This window comes from Thalia democratica, chromosome 6, assembly GCF_965202585.1.
Source record: "Thalia democratica chromosome 6, ktThaDemo2.hap1.1, whole genome shotgun sequence".
NCBI classification, from domain to species: Eukaryota; Metazoa; Chordata; class Thaliacea; order Salpida; family Salpidae; genus Thalia; species Thalia democratica.
This window is the reverse complement of record NC_139170.1, coordinates 19,205,252-19,229,699: the sequence shown is the minus strand read 5'-3', so window position 1 is coordinate 19,229,699 and position 24,448 is coordinate 19,205,252. Positions and strand designations below refer to the sequence as shown.

Here is a 24,448-nt window from a genome sequence, read left to right as displayed (position 1 = left end):
TTAAATGTCTTCATTTTAACATTTTTATCTTATGAATAGCTTCAAACTAGTAAAGTATAACTTAATTCTAATTAAATCTTTAAAACCATTTCTTACATTAAATCTTTATGATGTAACTATTTTTAGATAGATATTTAAAAATCATTATAAATAACTTAATTTATTCTATATTTTTATCAGTTTTTAGCAAGTTTATTCTGACGATGTGCTAAATGAAATTAATCAAAAAACTTCCAAAATTTTAAAAAATGAGTGATTTGTGTTTGAACTTTAAAACAATTTGTTAGAAATTTATTTTATTGAAAATAAATTTATAAACTTGATTTCACAGTGAAATGTCAAGTAATAAACCAAATAACAGTTCTCCTCCAAAGCCATGGGAAAGAGATCTATCAGTTCTCCACTCTTCTTCAGCTGTGCCCACAAGTCAACACCCTATAAACACCAATATACCACAAAGTAACCAGGATACATTTGTTAGTTCATTTGACAACAATGCCAACTATACAGGAACAAACAATAATTACAATTATAGATCATTATTTAATTCAAATAACTCACCATATTTTGGAGCAAGTTATGGAAATAGTTTTGGAAATAACTTTAGAAGTTATGGAGGTTCAAACATGTATAGAAACAATGGTTATTATGGAAATTCAATGTTTGGTAGGAATCGTTCATATAACAATGCTTACTCAAGTCCTATGTATGGAACTAATAATAGCCTTAGTAGTTTCACAGATTATATCACACAAGCATCACGCTCAGCTGAGCCAACTTTTGAGTTGATTGAAAATATTGTGCAGTTATGCAATTCATTTTCGTATGTAATGGAATCTACATTTAGTGCTGCCCAAGGAACTTTTAATGCCATACTTAGTTTGGTAGAAAGTTTCGTTAGACTCCGGCATAGACTTGTAGACAGCAGCTTTTTAAAGCTTATTAGGTTTTTATGGAGAAGAGTGGTTAATTTATTGACAGGAAGAAAATCAGATCTTTCTGATGCCTGGTCTTCTCCTACAAAACCAGGTAAAAGCAATAAACCTTGGCCAATACTACTTTTCTTAGCAGTAGTTATTGGTGGTCCTATGTATGTTTTATCAATGGTCAAAGAACCAAAACCAGTTTCTATTGAAGATATTAGACTCGCTGCCAGTATGGGTAAGTTAAGAAAAGTAGTAGAAGAGCACACACCAAGTTCTTCAAAAGAAATAGGTCTTAGTAGAGGAAGCATTGTAACAGTTTTAAATGAGAACATAGGTCAACCTGGCTGGGTAGAAGTGCAGTGTCAAAAAACGGGAAACATTGGTTTCTACCCTGAAAAATGTCTCATTCAACCTCAAGCTTTAAAACAAAAAACAAGTATACAAAGAGATTTTAAACAAAATGAAATTAACAAAACAAATAAAAAAGACAATAAATAAGTTTATCTATGATTACAAAATTGTTTTAATAAACGTGAGCTCAATTTACAATTTGCTATCATAGTAAGTACATTCCATATTTATTAAATAACCTTGCTTTTTTAATACTATTGCAGTAAAGATAAAAAAAGTAAATTGTAAAATAATGTACTAAATTGTTTTATAACATTAAATATTTTTATCAGTTTATATTTTTAAAAAGGAGCAAATAATTTTAAAAAAACCTACGTTTATGTTCATGAACATTATTGAAGAACAAAAATAAATTGAGAATGAGTGCTCCCTTTTTTGTCATAAAAATATCAAACTTGTTTTTGAAACTAGGTTTTTTTTTTTAAGAGAGTATAAGTTTTAACTAAAATTTTTATTAGAACACAAAATGACTTTTAAAATGACTTAATTTTTGAAATGTTTAATTGTAGTAGTTATTATTAATAAGTTCTTGAGCTTTTAATATTTATTTGTTTGTATCTCTATATATAAAATAAATACTAATTATTGTATGCAATTATTTAAAATGATTTACTATTTAAACAACTACTAAATTTATTTAAATTAAATATATGTTTTAATGTTTGTTGTACCAAAAAGTAGTTTTGGTATATGTCTAAAAGGACTTATAGATTTAAGAATCATAATAAATGCATTAAATTTTCTGTATATCTAATGTTATTGGTTTAATCACTTTTAACTATATCTTTTGGAAATTATTAATTTTAAATATTATGTTACTTTTAGTAAAACTAAGATTTATTTTTATATTTTTATGTTTAATATAAACGTGTTTGTTTTGTTTTTGTTTGAATATTAGCTGTAAATAGTTTTAACTAAAACAATTAATTTAGTTAGCTTTGTATTCGTTTATAAATTCTTAAGTGTACTTTTATTTACATAGATTAAAATATGAGACATGGATGACCAGTTCATTGATTCTAATTTTGATTCAGTTGTTTTTAATTATCAAGACACAGAAGTTTCAAGTTTAAATGAATATTTAAATGAAACTAAGTTTAACTTTTCAACTGCGAAAGTAAATGATACTGTCAGTGAAAGAAATTTAGATGAAGACAGCAATGCAAGTAGTGCTGAAAGTTCAGAAAAAATTACTGTTGAATCAATTTCACCAATAACAAGCAGTGATGTCTTCAGCAAAAAAGAGTCATTTATAGAAAACAGTTCAACTAAAATTAAAAACAATACTTTAAATAAAGGATTATCTACAAAATCTGTAGTGACAATCTCCTCCGATCAAAAACATGACCATGAAAAGTCTAAACAAAAATCTTTGTCTCATGAGCCACCACTTAAAAAAGTTTGCCTTCTATCACAGTCAAAAGAATCCAGTGGAATAAATGTTAGTGAATGCATAAAAAAAAATAAAGATATCACAAAAAAGACCCAAAGAAATGATTTTATAGAAGAGCAGATTGAAACTATTCTTACAATGAAACAACTTGGCTTAGAAGCTCCTAAAAAGTATCCAAAAGAAAATGTCAGACCTGAATTAACGTCCACACAAGAACTGATTGAGTCCCAAGAAGCATCACAAGAATCAGTGGGAACAAAGCTTTTGCAGCAGGAACTAGCAGCTCAGTGGGGAAGCGATGAAGAAGAAGAAAAGGCGTTTGAGTCTCACCATCAGCACTTTTCCATGCTGCAAAAACTCAACCGTCATCTGCCTGAAATTCTCAAGCTTCCTTTGTCTTACATTGAATAATAAGATCTACAGTATTTTAAATGAAGTTCGAACTGCTATTATATAGTTGTATTTTAGGGAGAATGAAATACTATCCCTATGATGGATTTTTGTTAAATTGTTTAAGTTTGGGATTTTTTTTGGAACTTCTTTTTGTATATGTTGAATTGGCTTTTGTATTAATAAATATACTCTTATTTTTTATTACATGATAGTGTATTTAATTCAAACTTTTAATTAAATCTAAATGAGTATAATAAAAAAAATCTAAATAACTATTAATTATGCTACTTAACTGTTTTCAAAAGTTATTCTGCTGTGATTTTTTCTTATTTTAAAAACAATTAAAATTTTTATGCAGATAAATAACAATTAATCAACTTATAAATGTAAAATAGTTTTAAAGCTTGGTGATAAATAAAAAATGTCAATTAACGGTATCCAGCAACAAGAAAAAGTTAAATATGATGCAATTTTTCAGACTTTAAATCCAAAAAATGGAAAAGTTCCAGGAGATCAAGTAATTTTTATACACTTTTATCAAAACTTGTTAAATAAATGTTCTGATTTTAATAATTTTAAATTATAAACAAATGTTAAATAATAAATAGTAACACATTCTAATAAAAGTTTTATTTTAATTTTATAAATGCAACGAAAATATTATCTATGACTTTTTGTTCATGACGATTTCGTATTTTGTAATCTTTAGACATGTAAAAACTTGTTGTTTTTTAGCTCTTAAATATTCAAGTAAAAGTTTAAAATCTCGAAATTTATAATGTTAATCTCCTTGTCTTTTGTAGTTTCGTTCAAAAGTTAATTATATGATTTATATTAAATACTTAGCAATAACTGTATTTTTTTATAAAATATAATATGAATGCATGATTACTTTTATAATTTTTTTTAAGTTAAAAGTAACAAGCTAGTAGAATAGTATATATTAAATTTATAGACTAGTTTTTATTGTTGTTTACTTTAGTTTGGTAGAAAAATAAATTCATAAAATTTGAGGTAAACTTCTAATTTTAACAGGTAAAGCCTATATTGATTAAGTCAAATCAGCCAATTGAAGTGCTTGGGAAAGTTTGGGAGCTTGCTGACATTGATAAGGATGGTTGTCTGGATAGAGAAGAGTTTCATATTGTAAGAACTTTTTTTTGTTTAAATTGATGTAAATTAAGAAAACCTACAAATATTTTATTTGTATTCAAAACTTAATTGAGGTTTTTATTTGTGTTGATATTTCTCTAATGAAGAAAAACTCTTTTTAGTATAGTGCTGATAGTTTAAAAAATCATTAATCTCATTTGTTAGTGAAATCAAATAAATATACAGGCCATGCATCTCGTTTACCTGGCAATCAAAAATGTGCCACCTCCAGCTGTTCTTCCTCCTAGTTTGATTCCTGCTAGCAAGCAAGCTCCAAAGTCCTCTATTTTACCTGGTTTGTTCACGATAAATAATAATACTATAACTTTTTGAATATTTTTGCATTTTTTTAATTTATTAATTTGTAATAAGTTTTGTCACGTTTAATTCCTTAAATTAAGGGCATAGGGGGTTCTAACTTTTTTACAATTTTGTTTTAATTATAGAGTTTAAACAAAGCTACAAGATGTTTTTTACAGATTTAAAAGAAAAACAGTTTTTGAGATATAGAGGATCAAAGTTGGAGGCAACAATAGGCTCCTTATGGGAGGCACAAACTAAAACGACGAAAAAAGACTATTTCACTAAAAATCTATCTTTTCCTACGTTTTTGGAGAAAAATACCTCAAACCATTCCTTGAAATATTTAAAAAATTCTGTCTGAAAGAATTAAAAAAAAGTTGAAAAATAATAACTTTATAAAAAAATCAAAAGAAAAACTGTTTTTTTTTTTTTTTTAAATATTATTTTTTTAGAATTCTTCCCGACAAAATTTTCTAAGTTTTGAAGGAACATATCCTAAAAGTTTGAGGTATTTATCTCAAAAAACGTAGGAGAAGATCAATTTTTAGTTAAACAGTCTTTTTTTGATTTTAGATTGCGCCTCCCATAAGGAACCTATTGTTGCTTCCGACTTTGACCTGCTATGTCTCAAAAGCTGTTTTGATTTTTTAAAATCTGTAAAAGCATATTGTAGCTAAGTTAAAACTCTATAAAATAAGATTAAATTGTAATAAGAATAAAAAAGTAATTCACCCCCTATGCTCTTAATTAAGATGTTATTAAATTTTAAAATTATGTTTTAATGAGTTATGCTTAGTAAGTAGTTATGCATAAATGAATAAAAAAAGTTGAAGTTACTTAAAGTGCTTGAAAAATTGGAGAATATGTTTTACATATTTATTTTCTTCTTTGTTTTAGATTTAGTTATTTTTAAAATTTTTATTTCAAACCGTAATTATAGAAATAGTTTTTATGAAAAAAGTAAATACAATTTTATATTAAAGAAACAAAAAGAGTTTGATTACCACAATTATTTCAACTCAAAATGAATACAATGTTTTTTTGCTCTGAGGTTTAAAATAATTAGGAACATTTGTTACCTCTTTTATTTAGCTTTACTTGTTATAGTTTGTGTAAGGCTGTTATAAAGTGTATTTAAAAAAATAAAACTGTCATTAATTTACTTATAAATTTTTGTGTTATATGGTAAAAATAAATTATTCTTAGAAACAGCAACTTTCTAAGCTTTTTATGTTTGACCTTGTTATTATAAGAAAGCTTAGTTTATAAGACACAAGTAAACATTTAGATTTAAATATAAGTAACACTTAAAAAAAATTGTTTCCTTGTGTGTAATCAAAATAATTAGATTTTTTATATCTCTGTTGCTTCTATATAATATTCAAATAAGTTTTATTTTATTTTAACACTTTTTGGTTAGTTTTGTATATGAAAGAATTATTTGTTTTAAGTTTAACAAAACCATGGATTAGCATATCTAAAAATGACTAAATGAAGTATTAAACAACAGGAGCTGTTCAAGTTTTACCTACGATGCAACAAGCCCGAAGTACGCCGCCCACAATTCAGTCACCTGTCATGTTGCCGATGACGAAGGGTAGTCAAGAAAATATTTCAAGTTTGTCAAACAAAAGCAGTCCCTTGCATCAAATTCATCAAGCCAGCAATAGCATGGTTGGTAACTAGTTTTAAGTAAAAAAAAAGGTTTAAGTTGTTGTTTTGTTACAAAATCTTAATATTATAGTTGTTGTTAGCAAATTAAAACAAACAAGACGTAATTTTCTATTTTAAACAAACATTGATGCCTAAACTACAACTACTAGATTTGAAATGGATTGTTTACGGTTGTTAAGTTTTGAATAAGTTTTAGTTTAAAACATTTAATTAATTTAAAATTCTGTTATATTTATGCATACTAGTACTTCAGTATCGGTTTTGAATAAATTTTCATTAGAATTAGTTTAATTATTAAATTGATAAGAAAACTTGTTTTAAAATGAAGGTTTAAAACTCTAATATAAAGTAATTAGTTTTAAAGTGATGTTAAATGTCATTTGTTATTTTGCAATTTTGCATTTGGTACTTCAAAAGAATATTGTGCATTTGTAAGCTTTACTTACAATGTTTACAACGAAAGAAACATGTCAAAACATTCAAACAATGTTTTGCAGTATTCGCTTTTCAGTGTACTCAAACAAAACTTTGTTCTTAATAACTTACTTTCCATAAGACGACGTCTAGATTTTACGCAGCAATTTCTTTCTGACTGTTAAAGCGCATCACATTATTGTTATGATAGCTGAGCCAAACAGTGCGTGCAGCCGATCATAAACAAAACGGCAATAAAAAGCATGAAAGTTGGTTTTTATCAGATTTTTCAGCTGAAAATGGTTGGCAGATTGAGCTTTGATAGAGCATGCAACCGCCACTTGTGACTCACTTTCGGCTATTTTTGGAAATCGGCTGGTCGCCGCCGTAAATACCGCCTTTGTGTGCGGTGGTCGCCTGCCGACCCCTGAGCGTAACTCGCGTGTTGTTAATTAGCACATTGTTTCGCATTTGTTACAATTTGTTTAAACGAAACGCTCTCATGGAAGTTTGTAATTAAGCACTTGTCATCGAAACAAAAAAAGGATTGTAATGCGCGTTTAAAATTCCATAGTAAATCTCAATAGATTAATTATTTACTTTACTATAAATTGTATAAATGTATACTAAAATGTATAATTTACAGCTTTCGGCTTTAATAGTATTGAATAGACTTTTCAATAAACGTTCGAAAATTTGGTACGTTTGATGTATAAAAGCAGACTGCAATAAGTTTAGACGTTTCAAGAAAGTCGACGAGGTAAAAAGCAAGCGATTTCGTCATTAGATGGCTTTCAGTAAAAAAAGCTTTTGTTAGCACGAGAAAGCTGACATGGTGGGAAGACAAAGCGTTCCGTTCTTCCCTCAATACGCCTCCTTGAACGGTTGTCGTCAAATTTGTCCGCTAATCCGATGTTGTTGCTTGGATCATTTTTTACAACAAGTCTTCCTGCCGACGCGAAAACTCTTGATTTTTACCGTTAATTAAATGGCATTTACCTTGATTGTTTGACCTTTTAGTGTCAAATAAAACTTTTTTGTAATTAATTTGTTTTTGGAAAACATATGATTGTATTTTCTCATTTTTTCTATTAGCTATGAGTTTAAAATATTTTTGGCTAGAAAGGACATTATTATTTTTGACATAATTAGGTTTTAGGTTTAATAGTAATGCTTAAGTAAGATAAATATTTTATAACATAAACATAGGTTTTATGAAAAAAAAAACTTACTATATTAATATCAATTAATTTTCAAATGATGTAACACTTAATATTGTGAAATAGTATTTTTTTTTTTTGCACGTTTTATTGCTGTCTAGAAATAAGATAAATTATGTTGATTGAATAAGTTTTTAAAATGTCTCAAATATTTATTACATTTTTTTATTAAATTTTTACCATAAATTAAAAAAAAAAAATCAAAAAAACTATACGAATTTGGTGATAAACTAAAATTTCAAAGAAGTACGATCGTGATAAAAATATTTCTTTTATATTGTTTCTTTTTAAGTATTATAACTTAATTTTATGGTGTCAAAAAGTCTCAGCGTAAAAAGCTATAACTTAGTTTAAAAGTATGTAAGGTAAAAATTCTGTTTTTTTCTTTCCTGTGTCAATTTTTAGCTTATATATAGTTTTTAAAATCATAATTTTTACATTAAAAATTATCTAATAATTAGACGTGTTATCTCATTTTCACACGTATTATATTTCAAACATGTGCTAGCTTGAGTGCCTGGTTTGGTATTAAAATGAAGTTAAACAATAAGTGTTGCTGCCTTAAGCTTAAACCTTGCAATATTCAACTTGTATATGTGGTTTTTGAGTAGGCAGTTCTTTGCTTTTCAGTAATTACTTACCTGAGCTATGTGATGATGTTTTAACATGTGTTTTCTATACTATTGTTTTCTATATTGTTTCAAGTTATTTATTAGTTAATTTTAAAGTTATGCTATAAATTTAATCATTTTATAATTTTAAAGTTAATAACTATTCGTACGCACTATTTTATAAAATGTGTTTGCGAGTTCCTTATTAGAAAAAATATGTGCCAATGACTAGTTAAAGCTTTTAATAGCGTACATACAATGTTTAAAAAGTTATAAGAATATTAAAATATTTCAATCAAACTAGACAAGCCACGTTTTGCAGCGTTAGTGACGTAATAATTACTCACACGTGTTTCAGTAATACAAAATTATGTTTCAGTACAAAATTTCGATTGATAAACTTGGTTGAGGCATTACCTCATTTTTGACAAATGCTTTAGCTTTGTTGCTAGAGTTTTGTTCTTTTTCTGACAACTGTTATTGATTGGCTTATAATTAATATGTTTTAAACTTTTAAAAGTTATACTTCTAGTTATTTAGATATTTATGGCAATTTGTTTAGAAGTTGATTTTAGATTTATTTTTAGAATTTAGTATTTAAAGATTGAAGTAGCTAAGCAAAACACATACTTTTATTACTGAAAAGAAAATAAACTTTTGTTATAACAACAGCAACAAAATGCTTTTTACTTTTGTTTTATAAAAACCGGTGCTTTGATGTTTGTAATAAGTTTTCAAGGTTTTAAACTGAATGCTTTTTAAGAAGTCTAAGAAATTCAACTAAAAGTTTTTACATATAGTACAGTAACTTGCTGCGCAACTTTGCAAATTGAACCTTGAGTCACAAGTGTGACTACAGCAGGTTACTCTTACAATTATATAATTAATTATTTGTTATTGTTTTTACATTCGTATTTAAATTTTACCTATCAAACAGAGCTTAATTATATATAAAATTTCATACAGCAGTGTAGTGTGCATAGCATAAAAAAGTTAAAAACATACTAAAACTTATATCGCAAGCTTTCAATTACTGACGACTTATATATAAATCAAACTGATTTTCAGTTACCAAGCGCAGTGTCGCAGAAACAAAAGATTTTCATTCCGCCAGCCGACCATTCGAGATTCTCTGTTATATTTCATGATAAGAAAGACGCCATGGGCTACATCAGTGGCGTTGCAGCTAGAGAAATATTCGTGCAGAGCAACCTTAACCAGAACATTCTCGCTGAAATATGGTTAGTTTGTTGTTAGTCGAAGGTAGTTGTTATTATAATGCCTAACTATAAAACTTAAATACAATCAATACCTAGCTGTGCAAATTGTTTAATCATAACTTAATTGTACGAACAAAATAGAATATTCTTATAAAATTAATTAAAATCCTTCAGTTAAATATAATCCGGATGGTAATTTTACAGTGTTATGAAATGTTTAGGAACTAATTGAAAATGAATTACGTATATAATTTATAGGAAAAAATAACACATTTTGATTTTACTTTACCTTAAGAAAAAATAACAGCAGTATATAACTATTTTTAAATGTATAATTTTTTAGATTTGCTATAACTAATTATCAAAAAAAAATTTTTTGTAAAAAAAAAACTTAAATGGATGTTGATGTTTATAAGTTACTAGAGAATGGTGAAAATAAGCGTTAAAAAAACTATGTTGCTCAGTTAAAATTATTTAGTAATTTAATGATACCTTCTAAATTGAATGGTAGTATTTAAAGATACTTAAAAAACCTAAAACGGTTTTATTTATATATATATGTATATATATAAATGTAATGTTAATTTATAATAAAACTTTGCTAAATATTAAATTACAGTTCTGTATTTAGATTAACACTTATCACTTTTTAAGATGAAAATAATTGTGTTAAAAAAATGTCGTTCTTGTTTGTTATAATCTTATTGTTATCTATTATTTTTATAATTTGAGTTTTATTTATTAGTTATTGTTATACTTAATTTTTATTAAAATTAAACTAAAACAAAGGTTTTAACATTTTATAATAGTTTTTTTTTTTTACTTTTTAAAAGGTAGATTTAAGTAAAGTATACTTTACTTTTAATTTAAATGGAACATTAATTTCAATATAATCACTTTTTTTAGATGAAAAATATTTCAATTTGTTATGAAATAAAAAAAAGTGTATTTAAAAGCTGTTTAGTATAATCTACTATTATTAAAATTTTCAAGCTCTACCTTTTTATTTGAGGTTATCAAACATTCATTTCTTTATTTTATTGATTTCAGAAAAATGCATTATACTAAACTTAAGCTTCCAAACTACGTTTATCGATTATCCATTTAAGTTGTGTAAAATCTTTATTACTATTGGATTTTTTTATACAACTAATAAATTCCATGAGTAAAAGATAAGCATTAAAATGCAATTTTATATTGTTGTTAAAGTTTTAAAGAGTCTGTTTGTTTTTAAATTAGCCTGCAAGATAAATTTTTAGTTATCTGGTGTACCAAAATTTGCTATATATTTTGCACAGTTTAAAAGTAAAAAAAAAAAGTAGAGGTAGGTATACACCCTGAAAAGGAGATACAATAAAACTATCACATTTTTTTACATAACTTTGTTTTATTAATAATTAAAGTAACGCCGATACAATGGCTTGTTAGATCAATTACAAAGTTATAAAGCAAAAATTGGATAACTATGGTGAAGTAGTTTTAGTTTATATTATTAACAACAGTATTTTATTTTATTTTAATATATTAACATAAAAAAAATAAATTGTTTATACATATCTTTTGTTACATATTCCTATACTAAAACAACTATTTTTTTTTATAATTTTTTTTTTTTATTATTACAAATATTTTTATGTATATTTTTTAAAATGGAGTTTTGCTTTGTTGCTTTGTCAATTGTTTGATGAGCAGTTGAACGTCGAAAATAAAAACTTAAATTCATATGGAAATACTTTTAAACAAAATTCAAAGTATTAAATAAATAAAATAATTTTTGTTTTAATAGCTGAAAACAAACGTTTGAATTGTTTTTATTACTTTTATTTTTTCAGGGGGTTATGCGACCCACTACAACAAGGAAGGTTGAAACATGATCAATTTGTCCTGGCAATGCACCTCATCTACCAAACTGTCAAGGGTGAAGAAATACCAAAACAAATGTCCCCTGATTTCACTATTGTCACAACGGAAACTAACAATAATGGATTTGGGGTATTCTAATTTAAATTTATAGTTATTATCATTATAAGAACTTTAAAGTTAAATTTTTTTTTGGTTTAGGATAAGAGAACATTACAATATCGCATCATATTTTAGTCAAGTTTTCGAATATAATGCGCTAAATTAATATCAAAGTTTGTTTAAAACATTCGGCTGTAAAAAAAGAGTTATACATAAAATTTTATTTTTATCCTACCAAACAACTGTATACATTTTCCTTATAAAATGTGTGCTAGTTTTCAAACTATACTTTTATAAGAAGTTTTCTAAAAGTGCATACTTGATATCATCTGTTGTTTATACACTCTAGTTTGATGTGCATGTTAATTGTTTTTATAACTTAAAATTTTTTTAGAGTCTTTAAATAATACTTTGTTAGTTTGTTTTTATTATTAAAATATCGTTTAACATTTGTTTAACTAAAGTATTAAGCTCAAAATTTAAAACAGTTTTCTTCACTTCGTGTGTAAGTAGGCATCTTCCTCGAAGTTACAATGTTTTAAACAAACTAAAAAACTTTCATCAACAGGGAGATCTGGTCGGCATAGAAACAGGATCAGATGCGGGAAGCAGCGTTCTCAGCGGAGTTTCCGTGGAAACCAACAAGGAGTTCGAGAGCTTGCAGAAGGAAATTGACGATTTGAAGAGGGAGAAAGAACACATGACGTCAGATATTCAAAAGAAAAGTGAATACGTGCAGCTGGCCACTAAAACTGTAAAGGTTATTAAACTGTTAACTTTTGTAATTAATTATTTTTACTAACCTTTCACCTGGTTGTTAGTAAAAATGTATAAGTAATGTCAATGTTGTGCACAATCGATGAAACAAGCGGATATTGTTGTGTAAATGTGATTTTCAAGTCAAAAAAAGTTATAAATAATTTAACCGGGTGAATTTCACTAAAAAAATTCAAATTTTCTACAAATTTGTTTAAAGTTGTTTTTATTTGATGTGAAAAATGTACTTTTAAAATAGTTTTAAATAACATTTGTTTATTGTTTTTATAACCACAAAATATAAATAAATAAGGTCTGTTAATCTTATGAATGTAAACATAATGGAATGTGGTATTTTGTATTAACGAAAATGTTATGTTTTTTAATTATATAAAAGTTAACTATACTTTAGATTGTGAAAACCAGTTTACATATAGTTGCTATTTAATTTTTTTTTTTAGTTAAAGTGTTTTTGTTATAATCTTTTTAAACCAGTAGATTTTAAAGAAAACTATTTGTTAAAACATAGTTTATTTTGTTTAATTTGTATATTAGTAACTGTAGAGTTTCATTAGTGCAGTAGGCGTACCCTAAATTATAAATGCACAACTGAAGTTCTATATTAAAATTGTTTGTTTAAGTTTTTTTTTTACTTAATATTAAATGTGTATACTTATTTTCTAATTTCATTAATTTATAAAAATAGAATACTTATGCGACGAATAGCTTTTGTTCTGACAACTTGATGGACAAAATTAGATTACTGAGGTATTATTTTAACTTACTAATTTCTTATGATTGCACAAGCAATGCAGGTGTTACGTAGTTTAAAAAAAATATTTTATATTATTTACTTGTATTGAAAAAATAAGTTGTATCTAACAGAACATAAATTTTTCTTAAATGTATTTCACGTTAGACTAGTTAAAGTGGAAATTTTGTTTCAAAACAGTATATTTTGATTAATGAGATATATCAAATTTTTATTTTTCAAACAATTTGACATAATTATTTTTTTTATTAGGCATATTAAAGTTAGAAGCATTTTAAAAGACTATAAGATTGTTGTTTATGTAGAATTGTATTTAAGTGAAAATTTAAATTAGCCTAGTATTAACTGAGGAAATTGATATATTGCTAATAAACAAAATTAACTTTATAATGTATTAATTTTTAGCACAAAAAATCTACGACGAACCATTGTTATCTCACGTATTTATTACTAATTTATCTATATAAACGTGCGAAAGTACTTTTGAGATTTGTATATTAATAGTTGTCAACAAGAAGAAAAAAGTTAAATTTGAAACCGTTTGTTTGTTTTTGCCAAACTTCGAACGTCACAAATGTAATTTGATTTTCCACACTTTTGTCAAGCCAATTTTAGTTTGAAAAATTTACGACGACTAAATTGATTCAAAGACGAGGTTTAGTGACGTCATAGTATCTGCTGAATGACTGCGATGGGTTGGAACGAAGTTATTTATAATTGATTCGGATGAATTATGAATGAGCGAGCTTTTGGTCGTAGTTAATTTTTGCAACAGCAAATTAATACTTTAAGCGGGTAATGGCTTTGAAACGAAGTATGTGAGCGTTAAAAGTTGTACATAAGTTTATGACTCTGCTGAAAATAAAATACAATAGTGTAAGGTTGACAAAACGCAGTTCAAAGTATTGATTAGCTGCGACTCTCATTTTTGCATGAAAAACCGGAGAGCAACTTTTCCGTTGCCTTTTTTCACAGTTTGATATTGGAAAGACAGTTGAGTTGTCAGTTGGTGTAATTTTCTGCTCGATGAAAAGTGTGTTAAGAGTTTGTATTTGTACAAACATGTAAGAAACTTATGACAGTAAATACTGTTCTGTTTATTTTTTATGTAAATTTATGTTTGTTTTGTATTTGTATTTCTGAGGAAGTTCAAGAGTGTTAGAATTTTTATAACCTCAATGTTTTTTGTTTTGAAGTGTTTTGTTAAACTCTCTTATTTAAAATAGTGTGATAAAAAGTAGAAATATATACCCTTTTTTTTAATTTCCATATAATTTTTAATATAAGGATATAAACTTAAATCTAGTTTTTCAATAATTCTATTACAATTAAATTAAAAAAGTACTAGTTTATTTTGATACTTAAGTTTCAGATAGGTTATTATCGATTAAAATTTCATTTACAATAAATTACAAACTAGGTAAATAACAGTGGATGTTTAACAGTTAATTTATAATTCTTTGACAATAAATTTTAAATCTCTCTTAAACTTAAATTGCAAATTATACTAGATTTGCTGAATTTGTTGATAATAGTAATTTTTATTATATAATGATTTCAGAAAAGTTCTAATAGACAAAAACTATATATTAGAAAAGTTTTGAAAAAAAAAATTCTTTATTAGTTTTATTTTTCGAAAATGTTCAGAGTATTTATTGTTGTTGTTGTTTGTAAATTTTTAGACAATTATATAAAATATGTCAAAAAAAGATAGAAAAAATAGTTTTCAACAAATATTTTGTTTATTTAAACTATTTACGTGTACCATAATATTGAAATGATATGTTCATTATTTTTCTAAGATAAGTATCGAACTTACATTGATAAGTAAGTACAAGTTTTATTTATTATAACAGTTATCTAACATTTATTTATTTAGTCTATAGTTTCTATATAATTTATTGAAAGTGTTTTTATAATTATAAAAAAAATTTAATTAAACTTTTAGAATTTTTATGAAGTTTTAACTTCAAGTTATCTGCTTGTTAATGTATGAATGTAAGTCATAAAGCTTTGGTAGTATAAATAATTTTTAGTTGAAACACAAACAAATTTAATTAATCTTGTTTAATCTTATAATAAGTTAGAAGTTCACTAGCACTTTATATGACTAAGGTGCAGTAATATATTTTAAACTTGTGTCTACATTTAACTTAATGAAAAAGACAAGCTTTTGTTTATATTTGAATGCATAACACGCAGTTATATTTTCATCATTACTATAGTTGATGTTTTACTTTAAAATATATAGAACAGCGTAGTAGTATTTGTAAAATGTTGATTAGATTTTAACTAGTACCATGGGAGGCTTGTGCGAAAAACCAAACATAGTTGAGGCTAGCATTTTAACTTTTTTATTAAACTTAATTAATAATAATTAAACTCTGCATTTAGCATAACTTAACATTTAATTATAAGTTTCATAAGTAATTGAGTAATTTACTAGGTTAGAAACAAAGATAGTGTTTATTTAATACAATGTAATAGTTAATTATTAAAGCAAATTAAATTTTAAATGAAAAGTAGTTGAATATTATTTACAATAAGCAACTAAAACTTATCTTTTTGATTTAATCATAAGATTTATTAACTAATTATGAACGGTAGCAATTAACTATACTTCTTTACTTTCATATTGTAATACTTAATAAATTTAAAGAAGTATATAACGTATAAATAAATAAAAAAATTTGCTGCAAACTAAATCTAATTGTTTTATTATTTTGTAGGAACTGCAAGAAAAAATTGACCGTGACTCGGCTCAAATTGAAAGCTTGGAAAAGCAAAAGAACGAAATGCAATTGAAGTTGAACGAAGTTGAAGTGAACAAGAAAAAACTCGACGAATTAATACATGACATGAACACTAAAATTCAGAAGGAAAATTTAAACGTAAATGAAATTTAAAAGACTGAATTTGATTTCAATTTTTTTATTCAAATTGTTTTGTTTAAAAGTCTTTAATCTATTACAACTCGTTCTAAAACAATAACTATTTATATATTTATTTATAAAATTTTGTTTAAAATAATAACAATGTGTTTAAAAAAGTGTCTTTTTTGTTTGTAAACATTTAGTTTAACAATAGCTTTTAAAGTAATTTAAATAACATACTCATGTTAAACGATATTTTTGTTTTACGTTTTAATATGATAAATTAAAGTACTAAATTTTTTAGCGATAAAAAAATATAGAAATTTTTAAACGCACAATTCGTTCTAATCTAGTTTTTCAATTTTAAAATGATTGCAGATAGAGCAAATGAAAGAGCAGTACAAGCTGCAGCAGGAAAGCAACTCGAAGCAGGAAGCAGAGTTCGGAAAATTGAAAGAGGAAATTTCAACGTTGAAAGAAGAAAAGAACAAACTTCAACACGAAATTTCTATGCAAAAAGAACACGAAATACAAATGATGACCAAAAGCGAAGCCGCTAAGTCAGAAAAAGCACAGGTTTGATTTTAACAAATACTTGGTAAATTTTAAACAAATCTAAAGTTATATATAGTTTAGGCTTTAAAAAACTTGTAATTAAAAAAATTTGTTTTTTTTCCTGTGCTTTTACCTGTCATCTAAAATATTATCTTTTATAGCATCCAAGATGAGTTGATCCAAAAGTAGTTGATTTATTTGTTGTTAATTCTTTAAAAAAATATACTTAATATTTAAGTTATTAATTGCAACAATTTATTAGTGAAGTATTAAATCTTTTTAGTTATGAGTTTACAGTTTTATTTATCAATTGTTAAACATAATTAATAATTATTTAATGTATATGACTTGTAACAAAGTTACAATACTAAAATAAAGTTTCTAATAGTGCTATTTCATTCTTATTTAACTATGTTTAACAAGTTTTTATATTTTAAACAAAATTAAAAACTTTTTTCTACACTTTTAATGAAATATTAATTAAAATTAATATATTACCATAAAGTTTATTAGTTTATGTACTTAACAGCTACATTGTAAGTATTTTTTAGATGAATCTGTTGGTTGCACAATTAGTTTAGAGCAGGGTTTCTCAAACTTTTTCATAAAGCCCCCTTTGAAGAAACTAAAAAAGCTATGGCCCTCTCTCTCAAAAAATTGATGTTAAATACGTCTAAGACCTTTTTCGCTCTTCACCGTCAACTTCAGAATATCTAGCAGGGTTGCCACTCGGTCAGGAAAAGTCAGGAAATCAGGAAAAGTCAGGAAAAAATGGGGGGTTTTGAAAAAAAGTCAGGAAATTTGATTTAAAAAAAAAAAGTCAGATTTTGTCAGTTTAAATTTACAATTTTTTTTGTTTTCCAAAGCCTTCAAATGGTAAAAATTAACTAAAAGTCCTTTAAAGTCAGAAAAAATTCCAAAATTTTCCTAGAAATTAAAAAAAGTATTTAATTTTATTACCAATTTCTTCATCTGTAAAAAAAAGTGAAATATTCTTTACAAAACTGTAAAAATTTTGTATTAACATATTGAACAAGTACCCTACTTGAACAAGCAGATTTTGTTAGGTTTTTTGTATTGATGATCTGTAGCAAGGACACTTACATAGTGAAACTGTGATATATACACAAAAGTTTATCTAGCATAATTTTAGAATCAAAGTGTTTTTTGTTTAAGTAAATAATTGAGTTCTTTATAACTAAGCAGTTAGTTTAGTATTTTATGTAACAAGTTAATGTGTATACTTTACCTCTTTATAATTTTTTCAAAGTTGTTTAAATTTTTAAAATAAGTTATAAGAGAGGTATATGCCAAGATTAAGTTTACCTATTATTTTTATTTTTGTAGAGTAACTTAAGTTTTTAAAGTAAATAAGAGTATACTTATTTGTTACAAATTTTATACTAAATAATAAGAGGACATATTTTTTAAATGAAAGTAAAAACAAATGAGTGCTAAAAGAAAAGAAATAAAGCCCACAAGTTGTGGCTTGATTTAGAGAAAAGATTCTTTTCAACAAGTGTAGGGGTAGCAGATGAGAACAATTTAAATAAAATGAGGCAAATGATTTAACTGCCAAGAAAATGAAGCGGAATGCAGTTCAGATGAAGGAAACCATATCTTCATTACATGAAGAGGTTGAAGTGCTAATAAAAAAACGGAGAAAATAAATTTTAGTACATACATTTAAAAAAACAGTATTTGGTTAAGTTCTTAATTGTTTTAATGTTTTAAATGTAAAAGTTCGTTTTTGTTTTAAGGTTTGAGTTGTGAAAGTTCCTAATTGACTTAAGGTTTTAATTGTAAAAGTTCCTTATATGTCGTTTCGTTTATTTAGATACATTTATGCTAGGAAATTCTAAAAAATTGTGTTCTTTATTGTTTTAAGGTTTCACCTGTAAAAGTTTGTTATTGTTTTAAGATTTTAGTTGTGAAGTTCGTTATTAAATAAGGTTTTGATTATAAAAGTTCCTTATGTGTCGTTTGTTTATCTAGATACATTTATGCTAGGAAATGCTAAAAAATTGTGTCTTTTTTCAGACAAGCTGTGTTTATAAGGTAATAATACAAGTATTTTGCTGGTAGAGCTGTTTATTACAAACATCAATAATACACAGATGGTTTAAGTGATGTACTGGAAGTTTGATGATAGAATTCAGCGAAAAACTGTTGTTTTTAACCTGTATTAAAATTAGATTGAAAGCTTTATATAGTTTCAAGTGTTAGATTATGTATTTTAGAATAAGTTTAATTTAAGAGTTTGATTTAGAAAAGTCAGGAAAATTTTTGTAAAAGGTCAGGAAAAAGTCAGGAAATGTTTCTCAGCTTGATCAGTGGCAACCATGAAATTTCAAACTATGGCCCCCTGTAGCCCCTTTACAAGTCACGCTCCTTGTGATCACTTTGCAGCTTATGGCCCCTAAATTCCTGGAATAGTCGCTAAGGAGGCCGTATGGCCCACTTTAGGAAACCCTTATTTAGAGTTTGGTATCCCAGAGTTCACTGCTTTAAATATAACTTTAATATACGCTTATTACAAAATGTAATATATATAAACTTCAATTTAAAAATAATTAACATACAATACATACAGCTCACTGAAAGCATTGAAAAAATAAAGTCCGAAAATGCGACAAATTCAATTAAGCTTGAAAATGTACAAGAAGAAATTAAACAAATTCAAAAAGGTTTGTTGTTGTATTTTATGAATTTAGTTATTTTAATAACTTAATCTAATGCTTAATAATATTCAGATCACCCTTCAATACAAACAAGTGGAGATGCGGTTAGTTAACTTAGTTCCAATTTGTAATACTATTACATATATACACTTTTTGTTTAATCTTATTTAAAAAGGACTTGTTTACTTTAAACGGCATAAGTTTTTAGTCGATAATTATGTAAAACATTCACATGTAAAAACAAATGTGGTTTGAAACACTAACAAGTTGTTATTTAAGATGATGGCAAGTCAGAGTGTGTTCAGCATGGGCGGAATGCAGGAAAAAATTGAAGATTTGAAACATGACTTTTCTGAAGACAATATGTTTCAGCAAGAAAAAAACCCGTGTATGTGTATTTTGTTTTTTAGCTGATTGAAAATTACTATTAATAATATTTTAAAGCAGTCTGTTAGTTTTTTATCTTTTTAGTCAGTAGATTGATAAAAAATCATATACAATTGTCATTTAGCTATGAATTTTAGGAAAAGTCTGCAATAGGGTTAGGAAAATTGAATGTATTCAAAGAAAAAATCAGGAGTTTTTAACTGTTTGGGAAGTATGATTTTTTCTCATAAGAGTAGAAATGTTTATAGAGTTTTTTAAGTACTTATCTTTTAAATTCTTCACATACTATCTCCAAAATGGTATAAGACAGGGTTTCCAAAATTAGGCAATTTAAACTAGGATTGGTCAATATCTAGTTAGGGAGCAAATAAGTAAATGGGTCGTTAAATAGTAAAGGGGCAATTATTAAAACGAGTTTTGGAAACTCAGGTCTAAAACGATTAATAGTATAGTTATCAATTTGAGCATTTTATAAAAACGGCTACTACCACATTATATCAGATAGTTATTACACTATTAAATGTTTACTATAATTTGTAAAGAAGTACAGCTTTTTAAGATATCCAGCAATAAGCATGTCTGTAGTAAAATAGCATTTTATAAATGAATCCTTAAAAAAAACTGAGAAAATTAAATTTCAAACATTTTCATCAAACAGCTTCCAACTCCATGTTTACCACACAACAAGAAGACCCATTTGCCTCAACTTCCCGAATCGAGGAAGACCCATTCAAGCAGCAGCCGTCACAACAAGATGACCCGTTTGCCTCGCAACAAACCGAAGACCCGTTTGCGGTGGTCAACACCACAAGTTCTGATCCTTTCAACCAGCAAAACGATGTCACTGAAGACCCCTTTGCCGATTCTAAACCTCATAGCGATGACCCCTTCGCCCCCAGTAACCAAGATAAAGAAGAAAAGTCAGATTTTTTCTCATCAACTGCAACTGCTCCACAAGACACAAAGTCCCTAGATCCTTTCTACTCATCTCCACAGGATCCGTTTGCAAGTAACCAGCGGGAAAGTACCATAGCAACTGATGTGGTCAGTGATGATCCGTTTGCTTCAAAACCTTCGGCTCCTAAACAAAGTTCCCCTATAGACGACCCTTTTGCAAGCAGTGATCCGTTTGCTTCTTGTAAGTTTTATTTAAGACGCAAGCTAATTATAAATTACTACAACAAACATTTAAGTACGCCAAAAACTATATTAGAAAACTGTATGAACATTTTCAAGTAATTTAGTTTTGTTTCAGATTGCATCATATAATTAAACTGTCTGTTAAAGTATTTGTAGGTAAAGTTATTTATTGAACAAAAATAATTATTTCATCTCGTTATTAAAACTCAGCATCTGCGTTCACGTCCGCTTTTTCTCCTCCCAACGCAACAAGCAAAGCAGCGGAAAGTCCATTCAATGATGACATGGCAAATGACCCGTTCAGTCAACAATCCTCACAACAAGATGATTTCTTTAAAAGTGATCCTTTTGCTTCTTCTGATCCTGTTAGTTTCTTACATATACTATCGTAATCATTTAAGGAGATTGTATTTTACTCGGTAGTAACCAAACATTATATAAGTCCGAACTTGTTGAATTTTGTTTTATTAATTGTTTTTTTACTTAATTACTTAGCAGTATTATGTTTCGTAAAACTTATTTAAAGCTGTTATAATACGAAAATATGATTCGAAGTTTAGATCTAGTACAGCCTAATTTTAAGTGCCATTTATTACTTTTTAACTAAAATAAATTGATTTTTTCTACAAATAAAAATTAAAGTTTAGTTTAGTTTCAACAAAATTATACAATTAAAAAATTCAGCCGGCAACGTCTACTGGAGCTGATCCTTGGGGAAGCGCACCTCCAGCAGCAAACTCATCTGATTTTGGAGGGGGATTCGGAAGTTCTTTTTACTCCACACAACCTCCGCCAGCAAAAAGTTTCTCGCCACCTTGGGGAGGTGACCACAGCGATCAGCCCCCTCCTGTTGTTACCAAAAAAACAAAAATTGAAAAAAAGGTTCATTGAAAAATGTATGAAGATTTGGTAATACCACTTCGATCATCAGATGATCTAATTAGTGTGATCAAACGTTTATGTTAGCTTAAGCTTGTCTCACGGTCAACATTGCTTAATTTTCTTTTGAAATCTAAGAATATGCGTTTAAGATAAAGTAATAAGCTTTTGCATTCGAAAATAACTTTTTTTTCTTAGGGAGTAAAAAAACTAACATATAAGCTTACTTTTCAAATCATAAAACGCACTTCACATAATTTCAAAGTTAATTAAGTACCTATGTCCATGATGATTAAGTACCTTATGTCCATGATGAAAGTTGTTTATATAAAATCAAAATTGAACAGCCGATAATGACGGAGTCTGAGCAGTTGGCGTGGGCCCAGCAGGAGAGCAAAAAAGAAGAGGAAAGGCGAAAGAAGATCAGGATGCAAGAGGAGAGGGAACTGCAGCTGGCAATACAACTTTCAAAACAGCAGTCGTGATGATGACGCCAGCATGCGGATAAAATTCATATAATAATTTGCAGTTGCTTTGTTTATAGAACATTTTAAAGCGTTGACGTTTGTAATGGTCATCTCAACTCTTGACATTTGACTATACATTGACTTAAAGTACCTATATTGATACTTGTTGAAAAGTTAGCAACTTAACATGAAAGTTGTTTTAAATTCTGATTTTCTTGTAGTTGTTACCTCAATAAGGGGTCTTGAAATTTTTTTTGGTGATCATCATTTTACACATGTGAAAATTTCGTGTAATTTTATTGTTCAAGTATTTAAGGTTAAAAGTTGTCTTTTTAAACCTCATATTCGCTTAAGGTGTTTAAAATTTCAAGTAATTTATAAAAGGTATTCCATATATTTGAGCTTCTTAATCATCTGTACACTTGCCATTTATAAAACGTAGCTTTTTTTGATAAGTTAATGTTCTTAAAACATCAAGTTATATGAAGTTTTTATAAATGTTATTAATGAGTTAGAATTTTTTTGATTACGAGACTTCTTTGTATAACTAAATTGTATTAGATTTCAACGTAAATACTTTGATTAATAGGAGCTTGCAAGATTGACATGCTTGTAAAATAATTTTTATTCTTTTATGTACTTTATTCATTTGTTGCGACCTTTAGTGCCACTAACTCTGGTAATATTTTTAGGAAATAGTTTTATATTTATGCCAACAAAAAAGCAATGATCTTTCTCATTGTGAATAAAGCAACATATTATATTATTAAAATAAAAATTAAATTAATTTTTTTTTTCTCGAAATAAAACAACCTAAGTTTCTACAACTTTTATGTTTGACTAAATTTTTGGAATATTACTTTTAAACTTATAATCTTAATAAGAATTAATAAAGGAAAAGTTAATTGTTTGTTACATTTTTTTACAGGCACTTAATATGAAAATAAAACTTAAAATTCAATCTGATTATTTTTAATTTATCACGTCCATTCTTTTTCACATTTAAAAAAATTTTTTAATTTAATAAAGTACATTTTCCCTTGAAGTTAGAATTTTATTTTAAAATAGAAATGTGTATTTTTTTAATTTTAAACATTTAAAATTTTTCCGTAATTTACTTATATAATCAAGAACACTCAGCTGTTTTTAATTTAGGATTTTTTTTGTTGTTATTAATTACAATTAATTAACTTCACACTCATTTAGATATTATTAAAATTACTATATAACACTTAATATTGTAACTTGTTTTAAATTAAACAATTTAAAGTTCTCGACTTAAATGTCTTTAGGGAGATTTTTATCCAATATTTAATTTAACAGTTTATTACTAACAAAACAATGTTTCACTCCTATACTTGCATATAGGAGATCCTCAGTTGTTGTAAACAAATCTGAAAAGATTTTTTGAACAAAATAAATGGAAGTAAAAATAAATTAAACTAATGGTTTAAAAAGTTTATGTAATCAATTTTTTTAATTTGTAATCTTATGTAATCAAATTAAAATTTTGATTACATAAACCTTTATCCAATTAGGCAATTTAAAAAAAAAATTCTAAATTTGTAGCTAAAATATATTAATTCAAATTGTACAATTATTTAAACAACAATATAGTTACGTCACAAATCTAAGTTAGAAATTTTGATCTTTAAATTTCAACAGTCTGTTTATAACATTATCAATTGCAAATGTTGTGCTTATTATTCTATTTCTGTTTTTTGGCAACTAACTTCAATGTGAGTCATGTTTTACTATTTTAACGTATATAACTTTTTTTTTCTAGTCTATATTATCAACAAAATTCTTAAAAGCATAACATAAGCATTACATTTTTACTCAAGTTTTGTATCTGTAAAATTTTTCTTTTTTGTTAAACCATTAGTTTTTAATTTAGTTTTACTTCCATTTATTTTGTTCAAAAAATTTTTCAGATTTGTTTAAAACAACTGAGGATCAACTATGTGCAAGTATAGGAGTGAAACATTGTTTTGTTAGTAATAAAGTGTTAAAATAAATATTGGATACAACACTTAATGTCTAAAAACAATGCTTCTTAAAAGTAAATTTATACAAAACAATTAGTTTTATTTTATGTTAAATAAGCTGCCGGCTAACAAATGTTTTTAGACATACTTTAATTTAAAGTTATTAATTTGTATTTTATATACAAAATGAATTTTTTTCCCTTGAAAACTTTAAAATGCTTAGTTTTAAGTAACACTAATGGTTAGATCAAGAAAACTATAAATTATTTTT

The 24,448-nt window shown here is 26.4% G+C and overlaps 2 protein-coding genes across 2 annotated transcripts; both read left to right on the top strand.

Annotated features, from left to right (window-relative positions):
- Window positions 1–315: 315 nt before the first annotated feature.
- Window positions 316–1,643, top strand: LOC145839411 (uncharacterized). The gene has a single exon (XM_082946983.1). It carries the CDS (start codon window positions 336–338, stop codon window positions 1,422–1,424), a length of 1,089 nt encoding a protein of 362 aa, XP_082803109.1. The 5' UTR covers window positions 316–335; the 3' UTR covers window positions 1,425–1,643.
- Window positions 1,644–3,485: 1,842 nt separating this feature from the next.
- On the top strand, window positions 3,486–23,171 carry LOC145839410 (uncharacterized). Its single transcript, XM_082946982.1, has 16 exons — window positions 3,486–3,640; window positions 4,159–4,269; window positions 4,462–4,570; window positions 6,089–6,252; window positions 9,566–9,738; window positions 11,550–11,709; window positions 12,248–12,439; window positions 15,937–16,098; window positions 16,459–16,656; window positions 19,229–19,322; window positions 19,389–19,420; window positions 19,596–19,704; window positions 20,362–20,841; window positions 21,054–21,208; window positions 21,528–21,725; window positions 22,070–23,171. The coding sequence occupies exons 1-16, from the start codon at window positions 3,545–3,547 to the stop codon at window positions 22,205–22,207; spliced, it is 2,571 nt and encodes an 856-aa protein (XP_082803108.1). The 5' UTR covers window positions 3,486–3,544; the 3' UTR covers window positions 22,208–23,171.
- The last annotated feature ends 1,277 nt before the right edge of the window (window positions 23,172–24,448 follow it).